This window comes from Pseudoliparis swirei, chromosome 23 (assembly GCF_029220125.1).
Source record: "Pseudoliparis swirei isolate HS2019 ecotype Mariana Trench chromosome 23, NWPU_hadal_v1, whole genome shotgun sequence".
NCBI lineage: Eukaryota > Metazoa > Chordata > Actinopteri > Perciformes > Liparidae > Pseudoliparis > Pseudoliparis swirei.
Window position 1 is genome coordinate 23,116,507 of NC_079410.1, and position 23,094 is coordinate 23,139,600.

Below are 23,094 nucleotides of genomic sequence, written 5' to 3' on the forward strand. Positions count from 1 at the left end.
CAAGAGAGAGAGCTACAAGAGAGAGAGCTACAAGAGAGTGAGCTAGAGGAGAGTGAGCTAGAGGAGAGAGAGCTACAAGAGAGTGAGCTACAGGAGAGAGAGCTACAAGAGAGAGAGCTACAGGAGAGTGAGCTACAAGAGAGTGAGCTACAAGAGAGTGAGCTACAGGAGAGTGAGCTACAGGAGAGTGAGCTACAAGAGAGTGAGCTACAAGAGAGTGAGCTACAGGAGAGTGAGCTACAAGAGAGTGAGCTACAGGAGAGTGAGCTACAAGAGAGAGCTACAAGAGAGTGAGAGCTACAAGAGAGTGAGCTACAAGAGAGTGAGCTACAGGAGAGTGAGCCACAAGAGAGTGAGCTAGAGGAGAGTGAGCTACAAGAGAGTGAGCTACAAGAGAGTGAGCTACAAGAGAGTGAGCTACAAGAGAGAGCTACAAGAGAGTGAGAGCTACAAGAGAGTGAGCTAGAGGAGAGTGAGCTACAGGAGAGTGAGCTACAAGAGAGTGAGCTACAGGAGAGTGAGCTACAGGAGAGTGAGCTACAAGAGAGTGAGCTACAGGAGAGTGAGCTACAAGAGAGTGAGCTACAAGAGAGTGAGCTAGAGGAGAGTGAGCTACAGGAGAGTGAGCTACAAGAGAGTGAGCTACAAGAGAGTGAGCTACAAGAGAGTGAGCTACAAGAGAGTGAGCTACAAGAGAGTGAGCTACAAGAGAGTGAGCTACAAGAGAGTGAGCTACAAGAGAGTGAGCTACAGGAGAGTGAGCTACAAGAGAGTGAGCTACAAGAGAGTGAGCTACAAGAGAGTGAGCTACAGGAGAGAGAGCTACAAGAGAGTGAGCTACAAGAGAGTGAGCTACAGGAGAGTGAGCCACAAGAGAGTGAGCTACAAGAGAGTGAGCTACTGGAGAGATCATGAAAGAAAGGAGTTTCACTCATTGAGAGGAGACTCAATGGGGAGGAAGTGTTCATAAGGAGGAATACTGATCCAGGACCAGACTTCTAGTCTCACGTCTCTTTATACGATGGACTTCACTACAGTCTAAAGGCTTGCATCAAAACCACTGACCAAGACACAAGATACTGTGGTTTGGTTCAAGGCTCAAACTGGACGAAGGTTACAGTGGACAAAGAAAACATCAACAAGGAGAGGAGCCAAGTGGGAGCTTGTTTCCTCTGGGGTACCACAAGGCTGGGAACGGTACTACAAGGATGGGAAGGGTACTACAAGGGGTACCACAAGGATCAAAAGGGTACTACAAGGATGGGAAGGGTACTACAAGGAGTACCACAAGGATGGGAAGGGTACTACAAGGGGTACCACAAGGATCAAAAGGGTACTACAAGGATGGGAAGGGTTCTACAAGGATGAGAAGGGTACTAAAAGGGGTACCACAAGGCTGGGAAGGGTTCTGCAAAGGGTACCACAAGGATCAGAAGGGTACTACAAGGCTGGGAAGGGTACTACAAGGATGAGAAGGGTACTAAAAGGGGTACCACAAGGCTGGGAAGGGTTCTGCAAGGGGTACCACAAGGCTGGGAAGGGTACTACAGGGATGGGAAGGGTACAACAAGGGGTACCACAAGGATGGGAAGGATACTACAGGGATGGAAAGGGTACTAAAAGGGGTACCACAAGGATGGGAAGGGTACTACAAGGGGTACCACAAGGCTGGGAAGGGTACTACAAGGATGAGAAGGGTACTAAAAGGGGTACCACAAGTATGGGAAGGGTTCTGCAAGGGGTACCACAAGGTTGGGAAGGGTACTACAGGGATGGGAAGGGTCCTACAAGGGGTACCACAAGGCTGGGAAGGGTACTACAGGGATGGGAAGGGTACTACAAGGGGTACCACAAGGCTGGGAAGGGTACTACAAGGATGAGAAGGGTACTAAAAGGGGTACCACAAGTATGGGAAGGGTTCTGCAAGGGGTACCACAAGGATGGGAAGGGTACTACAAGGATGGGAACCACCTTCTGTGAACTTCTGGTGATAACAGCAGAACATTAGTGTCCAGGTCCAGCCAAAAACACTTGATCCTTTTTCCTGTCAACGGGCTGGTGTATTAATACTATATTATAGCTGGGAAATATATAAAAATGAAATGTGTATGGTGATATGAGACACTAGTCATAGGTGTTGGACATCAGTATATGTGTTGTAAAGAGTGCAGGGCTTGATGACCTCACCAGGCTCCTCCAGGTGTGCTTTATTTGCCTTTACATACTTAATTATATCCACATAACTATATTTGATGAAAGCACTGATAACCAACTTCAGTATTTCTACCCAGTTGATGCGATTGGCCCTTTTAAGGCACACGTTGCCATGGCGATCACGTTACCTTGCGTGCAATCTTGCGGAGGCTTACGAAGAAGTCTGGGGAGGCGTGGTTATCTCCACCTTCGGCCTGGATTGGTTCTATTACAATCCCAGCTACTGGCTTCCCCTTCTGCCTCCATTTCACGATCAGGTCCTCCACCTGGAGATGCAAAACACACACACACACACACACACACACACACTCAGCTGCCATTTGTTGGACCGTTTCCTCCACAGGAGCTTGAGCCCTGGTTACGCTGCATGTGTGTCTGAACCGTTTATGAAGTAGTAAGAGTGACTTGACATGGACTGAATGTGGGGCTTTGACTGTAGTGCTGACTGTGTGACTTTTGGTTCACCCTCTGGCTGCCATCCCATAATCCCCAGCTCCACACACAGCCTACCTCCTCCAGACAGCGAGCCTCCTCCTGGGCGTTCTCTCTGGTGAACTCCTCCAGCGGGTACCGCAGCGTGGGGAACGGAGCAATCGGCCAATCAAACGAGGGCACGTCCAGCTTGTGGATTGCTTTAGAATGTGTCGTTGCCAAGCAACCTTAACAAGGCGAAAGCATCGGGTTAGCCATGGATCTACGATGTCGCAACAATAACACGTCACATTGCAGGTGCATATCTGGTGTTGTACTGACTGTCGTTGACCACCAAGAGAAAACAAGTGACGGGAAAACCACTCATGAAGAGAATTTCAGAGCAGCAGAATGGCGAGTATTCGCTGGCCATTTTTCTACTTCGGTTTTACGGCGATTTTAACTTACTTATTAATATAATATTGTTAAACAGGCTCGATGTTGTGATACAAGCACAGACGGACTTCTAAAAAAGGAGTCGCTGCTTCCTTAGAGGACCCGTTGCTATTAAATATAAATGTTTATGTTGTCTCTAAATGTGTATTCACGTAACTTGAGCTGATTGTTCCAAAGCTCAGGATAATTACAAAATTATTCCATTATAACATCAATATTGAAACAGATATTAGATATTAGATATAACAGAAGCGATGGAGAACATACCCATTGTTCTTCCATGGAAAGCTCCCATGAAAGATAAGATGCTGAGGTCTGGACAACCTGGGACCTGAGACACAAACACACACACACACACACACACGCACACTCAGTCCAGGAAAGTGCATCTGGTACTCTAAATATTGAGATATGTATTCAGCGTGCTCCGCCCCACCTGGTTCACCATGCAGCTGCTGAGGTCTTCTTCAGACGGGCTCTTGTGGCCCCGCTCCTTGTTCTACAGGGCGTGGAGATTACCGTCAACTTCTTATTTCATCAGAGGTTCATCTTGAGATCTGGGTAAAGACTCTCTGGGTAAAGGCTCTCTGGGTAAAGACTCTCTGGGTAAAGGCTCTCTGGGTAAAGACTCTCTGGGTAAAGACTCTCTGGGTAAAGACTCTCTGGGTAAAGGTTCTCTTGGTAAAGGCTCTCTGGGTAAAGGCTCTCTGGGTAAAGGCTCTCTGGGTAAAGGCTCTCTGGGTAAAGACTCTCTGGGTAAAGGTTCTCTTGGTAAAGGCTCTCTGGGTAAAGGCTCTCTGGGTAAAGGCTCTCTGGGTAAAGACTCTCTGGGTAAAGGCTCTCTGGGTAAAGACTCTCTGGGTAAAGGCTCTCTGGGTAAAGACTCTGGGTAAAAGACTCTCTGGGTAAAAGACTCTCTGGGTAAAGGCTCTCTGCAAAGACCTCTGCAAAGGCCTCTGCAAAGGCTCTGGGTAAAGACTCTCTGCAAAGACCTCTGGGTAAAGGCCTCTGTAAAGACTCTGGGCAAAGACTCTGCAAAGGCTCTGCAAAGACTCTGGGTAAAGGCCTCTGGGTAAAGACTCTCTGCAAAGGCCTCTGGGTAAAGGCTCTGCAAAGACTCTCTGGGTAAAGACTCTCTGGGTAAAGGCTCTCTGGGTAAAGACTCTCTGGGTAAAGACTCTCTGGGTAAAGACTCTCTGGGTAAAGACTCTCTGGGTAAAGACTCTCTGGGTAAAGGCTCTCTGGGTAAAGGCTCTCTGGGTAAAGGCTCTCTGGGTAAAGAGTCTCTGGGTAAAGACTCTCTGTTCTGTGCCGAGCTGAATTAGCGACTTGAGACTGGGGAATGGAGTTTGAGTGATTACAGACACAGGTAGATAGGTCAGGGGGACCTGTCAACCCCTCCTCAGTGGGTAACAGTGAAGCCCTGATAGCAGCGTATCGGTCACCACTCACCCTGTACCAGATGAACATGGCTTTGTAGGCGTTCTCATTGGAGCAGGAGCCACAGGCCATCGTCTGGACACGCCCCATTCCTTTGGGCGCCACCTGGCAGGAGGAAGACTTGTTGAAGTACTGCTGTTCATATGTACAAGTATAACATGTATGAAGTTATAGACACGATAGCATCTGGAACTGTGACCAGTGTGTTACTGACTGAGAGAAGACTTTCAGTGAGTTGGTCTGGAAAGTTCTCCGGGGGCAGGATTCCCAGAGCGGGTCGGTTCACGAGAGTACTCTGAAATACACAAAGTACATGTTCAGGAGAGTACTCTGAAATACACAAAGTACATGTTCAGGAGAGTACTCTGAGAGACACAAAGTACATGTTCACTAGTGTACTCTGAAATACACAAAGTACATGTTCACTAGTGTACTCTGAAATACACAAAGTACATGTTCACGAGAGTACTCTGAAATACACAAAGTACATGTTCACGAGAGTACTCTGAAATACACAAAGTACATGTTCACTAGTGTACTCTGAAAGACACAAAGTACATGGTCACTAGTGTACTCTGAAAGACACAAAGTACATAGTCACTAGTGTACTCTGAGAGACACAAAGTACATATTCACTAGTGTACTCTGAAAAACACAAAGTACATGTTCACTAGTGTAGTCTGAAATACACAAAGTACATGTTCACTAGTGTAGTCTAAAATACACAAAGTACATGTTCACTAGTGTAAAGTACATGTTTACTAGTGTAAAGTACATGGTCACTAGTGTAAAGTACATGTTCACTAGTGTAAAGTACATGTTTACTAGTGTAAAGTACATGGTCACTAGTGTAAAGTACATGTTCACTAGTGTAAAGTACATGGTCACTAGTGTAAAGTACATGTTCACTAGTATAAAGAACATGTTCACTAGTGTAAAGTACATGGTCACTAGTGTAAAGTACATGTTTACTAGTGTAAAGTACATGTTTACTAGTGTAAAGTACATGGTCACTAGTGTAAAGTACATGTTTACTAGTGTAAAGTAGGGGTTATAACTAGGGCTGTCAATCGATTTAAAAAAAGTAACTAATTAATCGCACATTTTGAAATTCATTAATCGCGATTAATCGCGATTAAAAGTTTTTTTTCTTCTAAAGACTACATCTTCTAAATGAACGAGTAATCCCTTCAGACAGCGTGTATTTTAGACACTTGTTTAATTGTATTCTTTTTTAAAGACAAAACTTCACAGAGCTGTGTTTTCAAAGAGGCTCCTACCTATAAAGTGTTAGCGAGGTATTTAATATCGTGGATGATAAATTGTTTCTTCAGTGAAACATCCAGATTAGACAAAGTGTATTAGAGACCCCATTGGTCCTGTCATCTTTCACATTGAACAACAGCAGAACCAGTGGCCTTGGTAACTGACAAATGTGTAATGTTAACCCTCTGGAGGCTGGGGGCATTTTCTCGATTTTACAAAACAATGTAAATTCACCTTTTAAAGTCTTTTGCATGTGACACATCCCAGTGTTTCCCCACCATTCTATCAGGGTGAGGCCCCGCCCCCCTGTAATGTTCTCTATAGCGCCAGATTACAGCAGAAGTAATGTACGGTTCTTAATACAAGAACAAAGACGTCTTTAAACTAAACGTCTGTTGTTGGTCGTCTCTCCAGCAGAAGTAATGTACGGTTCTTTCCTTAAAGACGTCTTTGTTCTTGTATTAAACTAAACGTCTGTTGCTGGTCGTCTCTCCAGCAGAAGTAATGTACGGTTCTTTCCTTAAAGACGTCTTTGTTCTTTTATTAAACTAAACGTCTGTTGTTGGTCGTCTCTACAGCAGCATGTCATTCTGTCTCCACGTGTCGGTCACTCTTCTGGGCTCTCCGACACTCACAGGGGTGCAACAACTTCAACGACACCGGAAGTAAACAAAGTTGCGTTAATTGCGTTAAAATATTTTAGTGCGTTAATCGCGGCCAAATTAATCGCATAGATTAACGCGTTAACGCTGACAGCCCTAGTTATAACTGATGTAGAACGTGGAGGACCTACCAGATTGTTGGGAATGGACATCAGCTTGAGGAGAGCGGGGTGGTTGTAGCCTGAGGGAGGACAAAAAGAGAGAGAGTGGGCGAGGGACAACCCAACGTTGGTCTAAGGCTCAGAGAAGATGTTCTGGTGCCTTTAAAGGTGGTACGACACATCTACACAGGTACAACCGAAAGTATACGGGTGTCACACTGTGGCAGAGAGAAAGAGAGAGAGAGAGAGAGGGAGACAGAGAGAGAGAGAGAGAACCCAAATGCCGACAACGGTGCAAAAGAAACTTTATTCCTTTCGGGGAAAAAAGAGGAATCACAAAAGGGTAGACTCTAGGAAGGGAGATCATCAGACTAAACAGTACGAACCGACACGGGTCAGGAGACCAACAGGGTTTAAGTACACAGATAAAGTGAGGAGGAAACAACCAGGGACAGGGTAGACCATCACAGGGACAGGAAGTCAAGGGAGAGACAAGGACTTCAAAATAAGACAGGAAACAAGACACAAAGACCCAGGCCCAGACAATAGGTACAGCCAGATCACATGTGTGAAGAGATAAACGGGGCGACTGTGGGTCAGTGGTTTAGTAGGTCTGTCTTTCAAAGGATCGGCGGTTCGATCCCTGCTCACGGCCCCAGTCGATGTGTCCTTGAGCAAGGCACTTGACCCTGAATTGCTCTCCGTAGCCGTGACTGGATAAAAGAGTCAGCTAAATGAAATACAACATTGACTAGATGACCAAATCAGAACCCTCTTTAATACGAATAGTTCCACTTGTAATTAAATGTCTATTAAATTAAAATAAATATTGTGATATAATCATCACACTAAGCTCGTGTAAATTGCATTCATCAGATGGATCTCAGTTCGTATTGTAGATGATGAAGCCTCAATGACCACCAGACTTCAAGATGTCTTAAAGACATCAAACATGATGAGCTGAAACTTCTTGATGTTAAACTGACAAACTGAAGTTATTGACTGTGAGCAGTTCAGAGATCAAAGATCTGGTGATATGGTTTCTGGAGACCACATTGCCCTGGCATCAACACCACTGTGAAGAATCTCTGTTCTCCTGGATCAGGACTTGTCCTTTAACTCCACATGAAGAACATCTCAAGGACAGCATTGTTTCATCTACTAACATTTAAACTATCATCTTGTCTCAAGAAGATGCAGAAAAACTTGTTCACACGTTTGTTTACTTATAGACTAGATTACTGCAACTCCTTATTATCAGGCTGCTCTATAAATGTCTTAAGTCAACTCCTTATTATCAGGCTGCTCTATAAATGTCTTAAGTCAACTCCTTATTATCAGGCTGCTCTAATTAGTCTCTTAAGTCAACTCCTTATTATCAGGCTGCTCTATAAGTCTCTTAAGTCAACTCCTTATTATCAGGCTGCTCTATAAGTCTCTTAAGTCAACTCCTTATTATCAGGCTGCTCTAATAAGTCTCTTAGGTCCCTCCATTTGATCCAGAATGCTGCAGCTCGTTTATTCACTCAAACAGAGATCACATGACTCCTGTATTAGCTGCTCTGCACTGGCTCCCTGTAACATCAAGAATCACATTTTAAATCCTTCTCCTTACCTACAAAGCCTTGAATGGTGAAGCTCTAGTAGATAGATAGATAGATATATACTTTATTAATCCCCAAGGGGAAATTTGTCGTCACAGTAGCAGCACCAATAAACTAAACACACAAGAATAAAATATAAAATATAAAAAACAGGGATGAAAGATATATAAGTATACAAAGTAAAATATAAAATAAAATATATATGTATATATATAACATATATGCATACACAATACACAATACTAATGACAAATTAAATTAAATATAAAAATATTAAATATAGACAGTGTGCAAAATGCAAAGTATGTGTATGTGTGTAGTGTAAATGAAATGTGTGTGTATGTGTGTAGTGTAAATAAATGAAATGTGTGAAGTGCAGATCAACATAGTGTGGATATGAAGTTATTATTGTAGTTATTGCACTATGATCTGGCAAGAGGTGATCTGTTATAGAGCCTCATAGCCGCCGGCAGGTTCTCCTGTATCTGTCCTTGTGGCAGCGGAGCGTGAGGAGACGTCTGGAGAAAGTCCTCCTCTGTCCCTGTAGGAGGTGGTGGAGAGGGTGGTCCGGGTGGTCCGGGTGGTCCGGGTTGTCCAGTATGGACACAAGTTTCTTCAACGTCCTCCTCTCCACCACCTGTTCCAGGTGCTCCAGCTGGCAGCCGATGATGGAGCCAGCCTTCCTAACCAGTTTGTTAAGACGGCTGGTGTCACTGCCCGATGCTGCTCCCCCAGCAGACAATGGCAAAGTGCAGCACACTGGCGACAACCGACTGGTAGAATAACTCCAGCATCTTGCTGCACACGTTGAAGGATCGAAGCTTCCTCAGGAAAAAGAGTCGACTCCTCCCCTTCTTGTATACAGCGTTGATGTTGGCCTTCCAGTTCAGTTGGCTGTCGATGGAGACGCCCAGGTACTGGTCCTCCTCCACCAGGTACTGGTCCTCCTCCACCAGGTACTGGTCCTCCTCCACCATGTCCACGTCCACTCCCAGGACACTCAGAGGTGGAGGAGCTGTCGCCTTCCTCCTGAAGTCCACCACCATCTCTCTGGTCTTGGCCACGTTCAGCCGGAGGTGATTCTCATCGGCCCACTTTACAAAGTCACTCACCACTGCCCTGTACTCCTCCTCCCGTCCATCCCTAATACACCCGACCACTGCAGAGTCATCAGAGTACTTCTGCAGATGGCATGACTCCGTGTTGTACTGGAAGTCAGTTGTGTACTCTATCATATCTTAAGGAGCGTGTAGTACCATATTGCCCCACTAGAGAGATTGTCGTACCATATTACCCCACTAGAGAGCTTGTAGTACTATATTGCCCCACTAGAGAGCTTGTAGTACCATATTGCCCCACTAGAGAGCTTGTAGTACCATATTACCCCACTAGAGGGCTTGTAGTACCATGTTACCCCACTAGAGAGCTTGTAGTACCATATTACCCCACTAGAGGGCTTGTAGTACCATGTTACCCCACTAGAGAGCTTGTAGTACCATATTACCCCACTAGAGAGCTTGTAGTACCATATTACTCCACTAGAGAGCTTGTAGTACCATATTACCCCACTAGAGGGCTTGTAGTACTATATTGCCCCACTAGAGAGCTTGTAGTACCATATTACCCCACTAGAGAGCTTGTAGTACCATATTACCCCACTAGAGGGCTTGTAGTACCATATTGCCACACTAGAGAGCTTGTAGTACCATATTACCCCACTAGAGGGCTTGTAGTACCATATTGCCCCACTAGAGAGCTTGTAGTACCATATTGCCCCACTAGAGTGTAACGGATCCCCGTATATCAATCGGCGTGAGACTTTACTGCTGGTGAACTTCTTTATTTATTTTCTTCCGTTGTATAATGATGAACCAAAACTCTTGAATTAGAACCTCCTTGTCACCACCGTAAGAGCGTTAGCCTCATACGGGTCCATTAAAACTATCAAACTTTAAATAAAATGCGCATCCGTCTAACATTTAGCCGTACCGTCAAGTTTGTATATTAACATAAAATAAAGGTGCGCTTCCTTCTAACATTTCAAAATAAAAGTCAAATTTAGATCAAACCGGAAGTAGATTAAAACATATACAAAACCATTAAAACAAGACAATATAAAAAGGCATACATCAAAACCAATAAAGAAGATACAAAATTAGGCAATTAACACAAAACAATAAACCTTTTAAGGGGTTATTTACAAGAGAGCTTGAAGTACCATATTACCCCACTAGAGAGCTTGTAGTACTATATTACCCCACTAGAGAGCTTGTAGTACCATTTTACCCCACTAGATGGCTTGTAGTACCATATTACCCCACTAGAGAGCTTGTAGTACCATATTACCCCACTAGAGAGCTTGTAGTACCATGTTACCCCACTAGAGAGCTTGTAGTACCATATTACCCCACTAGAGAGCTTGTAGTACCATATTACCCCACTAGAGAGCTTGTAGTACCATATTACACCACTAGAGAGCTTGTAGTACCATATTACACCACTAGAGAGCTTGTAGTACCATGTTGCCCCACTATAGAGCTTGTAGTACCATATTACCCCACTAGAGAGCTTGTAGTAACATATTACACCACTAGAGAGCTTGTAGTACCATATTGCCCCACGAGAGAGCTTGTAGTACCATATTGCCCCACGAGAGGGCTTGTAGTACCATATTACCCCACTAGAGAGCTTGTAGTACCATGTTACCCCACTAGAGAGCTTGTAGTACCATGTTACCCCACTAGAGAGCTTGTAGTACCATATTACCCCACTAGAGAGCTTGTAGTACCATATTACCCCACTAGAGGGCTTGTAGTACCATATTGCCACACTAGAGAGCTTGTAGTACCATGTTACCCCACTAGAGAGCTTGTAGTACCATATTACCCCACTAGAGGGCTTGTAGTACCATATTACCCCACTAGAGGGCTTGTAGTACCATATTACCCCACTAGAGAGCTTGTAGTACCATGTTACCCCACTAGAGAGCTTGTAGTACTATATTGCCACACTAGAGAGCTTGTAGTACCATATTACCCCACTAGAGAGCTTGTAGTACCATATTACCCCACTAGAGGGCTTGTAGTACCATATTGCCACACTAGAGAGCTTGTAGTACCATATTACCCCACTAGAGGGCTTGTAGTACCATATTGCCCCACTAGAGAGCTTGTAGTACCATATTGCCCCACTAGAGTGTAACGGATCCCCGTATATCAATCGGCGTGAGACTTTACTGCTGGTGAACTTCTTTATTTCTTTTCTTCCGTTGTATAATGATGAACCAAAACTCTTGAATTAGAACCTCCTTGTCACCACCGTAAGAGCGTTAGCCTCATACGGGTCCATTGAAACTATCAAACTTTAAATAAAATGCGCATCCGTCTAACATTTAGCCGTACCGTCAAGTTTGTATATTAACATAAAATAAAGGTGCGCTTCCTTCTAACATTTCAAAATAAAAGTCAAATTTAGATCAAACCGGAAGTAGATTAAAACATATACAAAACCATTAAAACAAGACAATATAAAAAGGCATACATCAAAACCAATAAAGAAGATACAAAATTAGGCAATTAACACAAAACAATAAACCTTTTAAGGGGTTATTTACAAGAGAGCTTGAAGTACCATATTACCCCACTAGAGAGCTTGTAGTACCATGTTACCCCACTAGAGAGCTTGTAGTACCATTTTACCCCACTAGAGAGCTTGTAGTACCATGTTACCCCACTAGATGGCTTGTAGTACCATATTACCCCACTAGAGAGCTTGTAGTACCATATTACCCCACTAGAGAGCTTGTAGTACCATATTACCCCACTAGAGAGCTTGTAGTACCATGTTACCCCACTAGAGAGCTTGTAGTACCATATTACCCCACTAGAGAGCTTGTTGTACCATATTACCCCACTAGAGAGCTTGTAGTACCATATTACCCCACTAGAGAGCTTGTAGTACTATATTACCCCACTAGAGAGCTTGTAGTACCATATTACCCCACTAGAGAGCTTGTAGTACCATATTACCCCACTAGAGAGCTTGTAGTACCATATTACACCACTAGAGAGCTTGTAGTACCATATTACCCCACTAGAGAGCTTGTAGTACCATATTACCCCACTAGAGAGCTTGTAGTAACATATTACACCACTAGAGAGCTTGTAGTACCATATTTCCCGATTAGAGAGCTTGTAGTACCATATTGCACCACTAGAGAGCTTGTAGTACCATATTGCCCCACTAGAGAGCTTGTAGTACCGTGTTACCCCACTAGAGAGCTTGTAGTACCATGTTACCCCACTAGAGAGCTTGTAGTACCATATTACCCCACTAGAGCTTGTAGTACCATATTACCCCACTAGAGAGCTTGTAGTACCATGTTACCCCACTAGAGAGCTTGTAGTACCATGTTACCCCACTAGAGAGCTTGTAGTACCATGTTACTCCACTAGAGAGCTTGTAGTACTATATTACCCCACTAGAGAGCTTGTAGTACCATATTACCCCACTAGAGAGCTTGTAGTACCATATTACCCCACTAGAGGGCTTGTAGTACCATATTACCCCACTAGAGAGCTTGTAGTACCACATTACCCCACTAGAGAGCTTGTAGTACCATATTGCCCCACTAGAGAGCTTGTAGTACCATATTACCCCACTAGAGAGCTTGTAGTACCATATTACCCCACTAGAGAGCTTGTAGTACCACATTACCCCACTAGAGGGCTTGTAGTACCATATTACCCCACTAGAGAGCTTGTAGTACCATATTACCCCACTAGAGAGCATGTAGTACCATATTACCCCACTAGAGAGCTTGTAGTAGCATATTACCCCACTAGAGAGCTTGTAGTACCACATTACCCCACTAGAGCTTGTAGTACCATATTGCCCCACTAGAGAGCTTGTAGTACCATATTACCCCACTAGAGAGCTTGTAGTACCACATTACCCCACTAGAGAGCTTGTAGTACCATATTGCCCCACTAGAGAGCTTGTAGTACCATATTACCCCACTAGAGAGCTGCCTCACTGAATGTGGGGCTACTTGTGGTTCCTAGAGTCTTAAAAAGTAGGATGGAGCCAGAGCCTTCAGGTATCAAGCTCCTCTTTTATGGAACCAGCTCACAGACCTCACAGGCTGGACAGAGAGGTCCTCAGCTGATGCCTATTTAGCGTGAAGCTTTGTGATGCTAGTCTGTTCAAGGTAATGTATCTTATTATAGTATTTATGTAGAAATCTTGTTCTATTTCTATTTTATGTGGCAATACAGCTTTGAATCTTCCATAAACAAACGATTCCACTTCCAACCAGCAGGGTGCAGTGTGACACAATGAAGCACTCCCCGTCTTTACCTCGGATTCTCTCTATTTGTTGAACTACTGGGGTTGAATGAATTGTTTGGAATTCAGAGTGATGCAAAGGTTAATAATCACATGATAGCAGGTCTTCAACTCGACATCAAGCAGGTAGATATTAGAGTTGACCAGTAGTCGTGGAACCACAAGGTACCGGGTTCCATCCCTGTCCACTGACCTCCCCGGGCGCTTCACTGCAGCCCACTCAAATGCAGAGAACAATTCCCCCCGGGGTTAATAAAGGATATAGTATTAGTAGTAGTAGTATTTCCCATTATTTTCAGACTTGTTGTGCAACTCAACATCCTTCAATTCACTGAACTTCAGCTCAGTTCCAGAAAAACAAATTCACAATCAGTGAACCATTCCTCATCAGCTCAGCTGGAACAGTTTGCCTGTTTGAGCTCAAACTCACTCAAAAACCTTGACAACCGAAATCAAGCAAACAGCCAGTGACCCTTTGTCTTCGTTTACTGAGAGAGAGAGAACAGGAAGTGAGATATGAACCCTGGAGGCTTCATCGCAACACATCCTTTCTTCCTCACAGCTCCCCTTCCCATCATGTTATCCTCGTCAGTGAGGAGTCGGGTAGAAACGTTGAGCATCACACAAACTCATTGAAGATACTCTGGCCTGGCATGTGAAGTAAATCTCCTTCTTCATATGTATTCTGCTCCTGTCGTCCGTCCCTTTCAACTACTGAATTAATTAGCTGTGAGAGTTCTTGGCCCCAACAGAAACCCTTCTGTCAGGGGGCCCTGAGGCCGGAGCTGGAACCACCAACACTGTTAGAGTACTACAACCCAACTGGAGCGGCACAAAGTTCCCTTTCAAAGAGCATTCTCCAAACCATCACATTCGTCTTTATTTGATCAGGAATGATCGAGGATCGACTTTTTGCAGTAAATGTATAGGAAGTTCCCTTTTCTACTCGACAGCGTTTATATTGTACACTTCCTGTAAAATATGCTGGGCAATGACCCAAAAAGCAAAAGGGAAGCCCCATGCCGACAACCACAATAGTAGTCGAGTACATAGACCCTTGATATCAACAGGACAACACATGCACATCTGGCATTGAGAAGCACCTCTAGCTGTTATCAACATGCCCTCGGCCTCTGGTCAAGTGCATATCAGAAAGCAGAACCCGTGCATTGCTATCAGCTCGTTACTAAGGTTGCTAACGACGCTAACGGTACAGCTACGATAAGGAGCTGCTATCTGCATGTTGTGGTCGCCGCTCTTTGATGATGACACTTTGGGTGTCTGAGGTCAGCTACCTCTACTATCTGATGGTCACCTCCGTAATCAGTTTAATAATGCACCGTACAACCGGCTATGGGCAATGATTGCCGCGCTTCCACGGGAGGTGGAGAAAACACAGAGTTCAGTGAAGAAAGGTGCAACGACGCCGGATACCGACCCTGAAATACGGACCCTTCGATACCGACCTTTAGATACGGATCCTTAGATACGGACCCTTCGATACGGACCCTTCGATACCGACCTTTAGATACGGATCCTTAGATACCGACCCTGAGATACGGACCCTTAGATACGGACCCTTAGATCCGAACCCTTAGATACCGACCTTTAGATACGGATCCTTAGATACCGACCCTTAGATACCGACCTTTAGATCCGGACCCTTAGATACGGACCCTTAGATCCGGACCCTTAGATACCGACCTTTAGATACGGATCCTTAGATACCGACCCTTAGATACCGACCTTTCGATACGGATCCTTAGATACGGACCCTTAGATATGGACCCTTAGATCCGGACCCTTAGATACGGACCCTTAGATCCGGACCCTTAGATACCGACCTTTAGATACGGATCCTTAGATACCGACCTTTAGATACGGATCCTTAGATACCGACCCTTAGATACCGACCTTTCGATACGGATCCTTAGATCCGGACCCTTAGATCCGGACCCTTAGAGACGGACCCTTAGATACCGACCTTTAGATCCGGACCCTTAGATCCGGACCCTTAGTGTCGGCCCTGGACAGTTTGAGTATGTAATGCACAGAAGAAGAAGGCTTAAAGTCAACAGGTACATTTACTACAACTGTGGTGTGTCCAAACAACAACTGGACCACCTTCACCTCTGACTGTTTGATAGCAGAAAGCAGCCTGAATATAGTCTGCTTCTTGCTTTAAGTAACACAACTACAACTACAAAACACAGTCAATAAACTACAAACACTGTCAATAACAAACTACAAACACTGTCAATGAACGACAAACACTGTCAATAAACTACAAACACTGTCAATAACAAACTACAAACACTGTCAATAAACTACAAACACTGTCAAAAACTATACACCCACTCTCAATGAACTACAAACAAAGTCAATAAACTATAAACACTGTCAATAACAAACTACAAACACTGTCAATAACAAACTACAAATACTGTCAATAAACTACAAACACTGTCAATAAACTACAAACACTGTCAATAACAAACTACAAATACTGTCAATAAACTACAAACACTGTCAATAAACTACAAACACTGTCAATAAACTACAAAGTCAAAAACTATACACACACTGTCAATAAACTACAAACAAAGTCAATAAACTACAAACACTGTCAATAACAAACTACAAACACTGTCAAAAAACTACAAACACTGTCAATAAACTACAAACACTGTCAATAAACTACAAACAAAGTCAATAAACTACAAACACTGTCAATAGACTACAAACTGTCAATAAACTACAAACACTGTCAATAAACTACAAATACTGTAAATGAACTACAAATACTGTAAATAAGAATCTATAAACACTGTCAATAAACTACAAACAGTCAAACTACAAACCCAGTCAATAAACTACAAACCCAGTCAATAAACTACAGCTCACCGATGGGGATGGAGGAGATCTGCGTGTAGATGTCCAGCATGCGGTTCCCGTCCACGTCCACCAGGTAGTTCCCTCGGCTCTCGTCGTAGTTGCAGAAGAAGTGGATCGCAGCAACATTCTGAGAATAGAAGATGCTCGGAGTTAAGAAGTCAGTCCTCCTGTATTAAGGTGACAGCACACACACACACACACACACACACACACCTGCCATGCGACACACACACGTCAGGGTCACCTTAGACACATAGCAGCTGATCTCTCTCACACACACACCTCACCTGAATGTCTCCCAGCTGCTTCGTGAGCTCCTGCAGAGAGAAGACCTCCGTTAGAGCTGAAGTCAGGATACAGTGGTGTGTGTGTGTGTGTGTGTGTGTGTGTGTGTGTGTGTGTGTGTGTGTGTGTGTGTGTGTGTGTGTGTGTGTGTGTGTGTTACTTGTGATCGTGGTCCAGGAATTGAAGTCTTCATGGAGGGTCCATCATATTCAAAGTCCACCTGGTTCTTTGGTGAAGTGTTACTGACATATCGACAACCTGGTGGAGGGAACACACACACACACACACACACGCAGACACACAGACACACAGACACACACACAGAGACACACACACACACACACACACACAGAGACACACACACAGTTGACTGTACATGCTGCAGCCAGATACCGATGTGTTATTAAAACTAGGGCTGCAACAACGAATCGATAAAATCTCGAAAGATCGATTATTAAAATAGTTGGCAACGAATTTCATTATCGATTCGTTGTGTCGCGCGATTATTACGGCGCTCAATAAGTCACGGAGTATAAACAAAGTTGAGCGGAGCGGAGAGGAGAGACGGAACGCTGCGTTGTGAGAGCCAATCAGCGCTGAGCTGCTCCTCTGTTGATGAATCTAATTGGCTGCTGCTGCTCACGTGGCGCTGGATGCGGAAGTCCTTCACGTCGTCGGAGACATTCACGGAGCTAAGTGCGCCTCCGGGTGACGTCATGACCCCAGACACCAGGGCGCTACATGTCACCACGTGTGTGGCATTTCCACAAGAGGATAACGTAGAAAACGTGGTTATTTATTCCGTGGGGGATAGCGGAAAGTATTTTTCCACGGAGAAAGGCAGCGGAGATAAGCCACGCCCCCACTCGCTGTGAGCGCTGCGCGTGCAGACAACATTTAACGGAGCGGAGCAGCGCGTGAGCTCTGATCACTCTTTTAATGAAGTATCGATACTAAAAATATGCTAAATCACATCGTGTTTAACGTACGGGTACTTTGTTAGCATCGCTACACCGTGCAGCGTGACAGCAGCAGATGTAGCGGACTAACATTCAAGCTAACCTAACTTCCCAAACGCTGTGGACATCTGAACGCTGATTGGCCGAGACGCGACACGTCCCATCAAAGATGTTTTATTGTGAAGAGCACCACTCCACATTTTTTCCGCGTCTCACTGCAATCTCAACGGCAGCGGGCCAGGTGAACAAAATAATACATCGGAACGCGTCTCTGATATTGTTCAGGGGGCCGGTCCACATGGGGACCACTGCTCAGGAGAGGAGAGCTGTCAGTCTGTTTGTGACGGTTCATCACCATGGTGACCAGTGGACAGGGTTCATCCACATGACCAGTGAACAGGGTTCATCCACATGACCAATGAAAAGGTTCATCCACATGACCAATGAACAGGTTCATCCTCATGACCAATGAACAGGTTCATCCTCATGACCAATGAACAGGTTCATCCTCATGACCAATGAACAGGTTCATCCTCATGACCAATGAACAGGTTCATCCTCATGACCAATGAACAGGTTCATCCACATGACCAATGAACAGGTTCATCCTCATGACCAATGAACAGGTTCATCCTCATGACCAATGAACAGGTTCATCCTCATGACCAATGAACAGGTTCATCCTCATGACCAATGAACAGGTTCATCCACATGACCAATGAACAGGTTCATCCTCATGACCAATGAACAGGTTCATCCTCATGACCAATGAACAGGTTCATCCTCATGACCAATGAACAGGTTCATCCTCATGACCAATGAACAGGTTCATCCTCGTGACCAATGAACAGGTTCATCCTCATGACCAATGAACAGGTTCATCCTCATGACCAATGAACAGGTTCATCCTCATGACCAATGAACAGGTTCATCCTCATGACCAATGAACAGGTTCATCCACATGACCAATGAACAGGTTCATCCTCATGACCAATGAACAGGTTCATCCTCATGACCAGTGAACAGGTTCATCCTCATGACCAATGAACAGGTTCATACACATGACCAATGAACAGGTTCATCACCATGGTGACCAGTGAACAGGTTCATCACCATGGTGACCAGTGAACAGGTTCATCCTCATGCTGACCAGTGGATCTCCAGGACCTTTCCATGACTTTAAACCACATTTCCATGATTAAACATTTAGTGAAAACTCTGTCTATACGTGACAAAGTGAGAAGATGTAGTATTTAAACTAACAATGAGAATTCCAAAGCATACCGTATATATACCGTGTAAATTAACATTTGAATAAAACAAATTTGCATTACTTTTCCAAATATTTTGGGATTTTATTTTTTTCAAATACTTTTCTAGGCCTGCTAATAGCCATTTAAAAATTCCATGACTTTTCCAGGTTTTCCATGACCATACGGGCCTTGTTTTGAATAAAGGGTTGAAAATTAAAGTGTTTTAGTTTTTTTATCCGATTAATTGAAAAAATAATCAACCGATTAATCGATTATCAAAATAATCGTTAGTTGCAGCCCTAATTAAAACGTGAGGCAGCTCTAACGGTCCCGTTGATGATTGACAAGATGATGACCTTTGAAACTCAGTCGTGACCTCAGACGGTCCAGAACATTGATAACAGCTCAGGGCACTGAGTATAATGTGCTGATAGAACTTATAGTTAGGGCTGAATCAGGTTCACCTGGTCCAGCCCCTTGATATGCTGCTATAGGCTTATAGCTGCCGGGGGACGTTTAGGATGCACTGAGCACCTATCTCCTCTTTTCTCTCCTTAAGGATGAATGTTCATCTCTCAATCACACGTTACTAACTCTGCTTTCTCCCCGGAGTCCTTGTGACTTCACGTCTCATGGGGTCATCGGACCCTATGAGACGACATAGATCCTATCTGCTGATGGATCATCGAGGTCTGGGTCGTGGAGTTCCTGCTACCGACGACGCCACTGTCCTGTTGAGACTCCGCCCACTGTTGAGACTCCGCCCACTCCTCCTCTCTACCTCCATCTGCCTGATGGATCGTGGAGGTCTCCATCATGGAATATGACTATTATGAACTATCCATACACTCTGTCACATTCATTGAATGTATTTTAACTCTAATCTGTCCTTCTGGTCACATGACATCTATTGTTCTGTCCATCCTGGAGAGGGATCCTCCTCTGTTCTCTCCTCAAGGGTTCTTCCCTTTTTTTCCCCCTGAAGGGTTATTTGGGAGTTTTTCCTGATCCGATGTGAGGTCAAAGGTCAAAGGTCAGGGATGTCTATGTGTACAGATTGTAAAGCACTCCGAGACAAATTTGTAATTTGTGAAATTGGGCTATACAAATAAACTGAATTGAATAATATACACAATATATATATCTATATACATATAGTCACCTTCCTAAAGTAATGTTCTCACTAATTTTTTTTGTCGAACTCTCCTCATGATCCACCTCTGGTAGAACCGCCTCCATCCTCAGTACTCCATGTGGTTCTACCCGGTACTACACCACCTCACATTATCACACACACATCAATATGTAGGCATGCTTTGTGTTTTCTAAATAACAAAGAGAAATGACGTAGGCCAATATTTTAGGAAGGTGACAATTTATATATATATATATATATATATATATATAGATATATAGATACACACATATATAAATATATATATAGATATAGATATACATATATATAAATACATATATATATAGGGGGCGGCTTTAGCTCAGTGGGGTAAGAGGGTCGTCCTGCAACCCCAAGGTTGTCGGTTCGATCCCCGCTCTCCCCATTAGTTGCAAGTCGAAGTGTCCTTGAGCAAGGCACTGAACCCCCAGTTGCTTCCCGGGCGCATCACTGCAGCCCACTGCTCCTTAATAACTAAGGATGGGTTAAATGCAGAGAACTAATTTCCCCTTGGGGATTAATAAAGTATATATCTTATCTCTTATCTCTTATCTCATATAGATATACATATATATATATATATATATAAATACATATATATATATAAATACATATATATATAGATATACATATATATAAATACATATATATAGAGATATACATATATATATACACACATATATATATAGTTTTATATATATATATATATAATATATGAGTAAAATCACTCAAGTTCATTTAGAAATAAAGTTTTAGGCTGCAGGGCACACAGGATGTATTAAAAATAACTTTAAAAAACTTTCTGATGATCTGCTTTCACAGACAGGTACAGATGGAGGTACAGGTGGAGGTGAAGGTGAAGGTGAAGGTAGAGGTGCAGGTGGAGGTACAGGTGGAGGTACAGGTGGAGGTAGAGGTGAACCAAGGCATTTGGTTCTCGCCTTAAATGCCATCTCACTTCACTTTGAAAGTTATTAATATTGATATACAGCCTGGCGGCACAGTACAATAGAGGAAAGATATTTTTTTTAAATGTATATACATAATTTGATGTTCGTGATATTATTATTATTTTTTTTCCTAATTTAGCAGTAGTTCACATTTGCCTTTTATTATTATTTTTACTATGTCTCTTTCTTTTGGTTTTCTTTTCTTTTTCCTGTTCTGTTTTTGTTGTTGTTGCTTGTACGACATTTTATGTTTTGATCCATATGTGTGTGTACTGTCTGTGTGCCTGTGGTAGTTGGGAGGGGGGGGTTAAAGGGTTAGGGGAGGGGCTAAATGGTTAGGGGAGGGGCTAAATGGTTAGGGGAGGGGCCGTCCAACTCCTCATCTCAGAGGAGCCTACAGACCTCGGTCTTTGGACGGTCCTCCATTCGTACATTTTTTCTGTTGTTAATGTCTGTCAGTATGTACATGTTATGTATGTACTTATGGAAAATAAATTACTTACTTACTTACTAAGGTGGAGTTGAAGGTACAGGTGGAGGTAGAGGTGAAGGTAGAGGTGAAGAACAGGTGGAGGTAGAGGTGAAGGTACAGGTGAAGGTGGAGGTACAGGTGAAGTACAGGTGGAGGCAGGGCCGGAGTGGGGCCACTTTTCAGCCCGGGAATTTCAGGCTCAAGACCAGCCCACTTTTTTCATGGTATAGTGGAAATTGGATAAATGAAGCAACAGTTCAGCTCTTACTATCCTGTAGTTCTTTTATTAATACCATGGTCCAACAAATAATGTAACGGTTAAATACAACAATAATAATCCACTTAAGATGAGAAGTTAACAAAAAATATGCACAACATTAAAAAAGGCAGAAGGGCGTAGCAGGGGTGTCAGACTCAGATTAGGCAGTAGGCCAGATTTGTTGGAGTGAGACCTCATGGGGGCCGTCATTGTCATGGTCATTATCATGGTCATTGTCATGGTCATTATCATTTTTCTGCATGAGTATTATATACATACCTGCAAACTCATGAGGGGTGAAAAAGGTGACAACGGGGGGTGGGGGGGTACAGGTGACTTTTTTTTTTTTTGTCACCACATCCACGTTGTTTGAAGCCTCAAAGCTTTTAGAACCACAACTACAGTCATTTTATTGTTCTGACCACAAATCTAAATAATGATAATAAACAGTTTAAGACCAAAAGGTTCTCCGCTCTGACTCAGCCCTATAATGATAGTAATAACAAATATACATTGTCATTATATATAATATGGTTAAAGTCATTCATGAACCAACTTCCTTTTTGTTGCCTGAACAGTCCTCATGGACTTCTCCCTGAATCTGTTCTGTCTCTACCTGTTTGTCACGATACTCATATTATAACTTCTGTACATATTACATACCTGCCATAAATATCATGATACCCGATACCAGAATTCAATACACCATACAAACAATATGGTACCATAATACGAGACTGGTATATTTATCTATAATAGTAATAAATAAAACATCTGTATGGTTCACTTTTTACCAACTTTTTCAACACTTAACAAATGTCAGTAATATGAGTATTAATACAGCCAGATATGAATGAAACTACATGGTTCCATCAGAGCATTGATTATACACTATGAGGCCGTTAGTCTCTGACCAGATGATCCACAGTTCATCAGGATGAGCAGCTGGAGAGTTACAGAACTTTACAGACTGAAACATTTCACTTCTGGCATCTTTTATTCTTTGCCGAAGTCTCTAAGCTCGCCACTTCTCTCGCTGTGAGCTGCGCAGCGTGTGCGCAGACAGCTCGACACGGAGCAGCGCGTGCGCTCTGATCGCTATCTCAATGAAGTATCGTTACTAAAAATATGCTAAATCACATCGTGTTTAACGTACGGGTACTTTGTTAGCATCGCTACACCGTGCAGCGTGACAGCAGTAGATGTAGCGGCTAACATTCAAGCTAACCTGAACCCCCAAACGCTGTGGACATCTGAACGCTGATTGGCGAGACACGCCCCATCAAAGATGTTTTATTGCGAGCAACACTTCACACTTTTCTCCGTGTCTCACTGCAATCTCAACGG

The 23,094-nt window shown here is 43.6% G+C and overlaps 1 protein-coding gene across 1 annotated transcript in view; it reads right to left on the reverse strand.

Moving 5' to 3' along the window:
- abat (4-aminobutyrate aminotransferase) overlaps positions 1–16,971 on the reverse strand; it is a 37,907-nt gene extending 20,936 nt beyond the window's left edge. Inside the window, exons 1-10 of the mRNA XM_056406623.1 lie at positions 16,841–16,971; positions 16,683–16,712; positions 16,405–16,522; positions 6,581–6,630; positions 4,736–4,816; positions 4,534–4,626; positions 3,518–3,580; positions 3,349–3,412; positions 2,725–2,873; positions 2,343–2,480 (exon numbers count right to left, since the gene is read on the reverse strand). Coding sequence (XP_056262598.1) covers positions 2,343–2,480; positions 2,725–2,873; positions 3,349–3,412; positions 3,518–3,580; positions 4,534–4,626; positions 4,736–4,816; positions 6,581–6,630; positions 16,405–16,522; positions 16,683–16,712; positions 16,841–16,873 — 819 coding nt within the window. The 5' untranslated portion in view covers positions 16,874–16,971. The remainder of the gene's footprint in view (positions 1–2,342; positions 2,481–2,724; positions 2,874–3,348; positions 3,413–3,517; positions 3,581–4,533; positions 4,627–4,735; positions 4,817–6,580; positions 6,631–16,404; positions 16,523–16,682; positions 16,713–16,840) is intronic.
- Between the last annotated feature and the right edge of the window lie 6,123 nt (positions 16,972–23,094).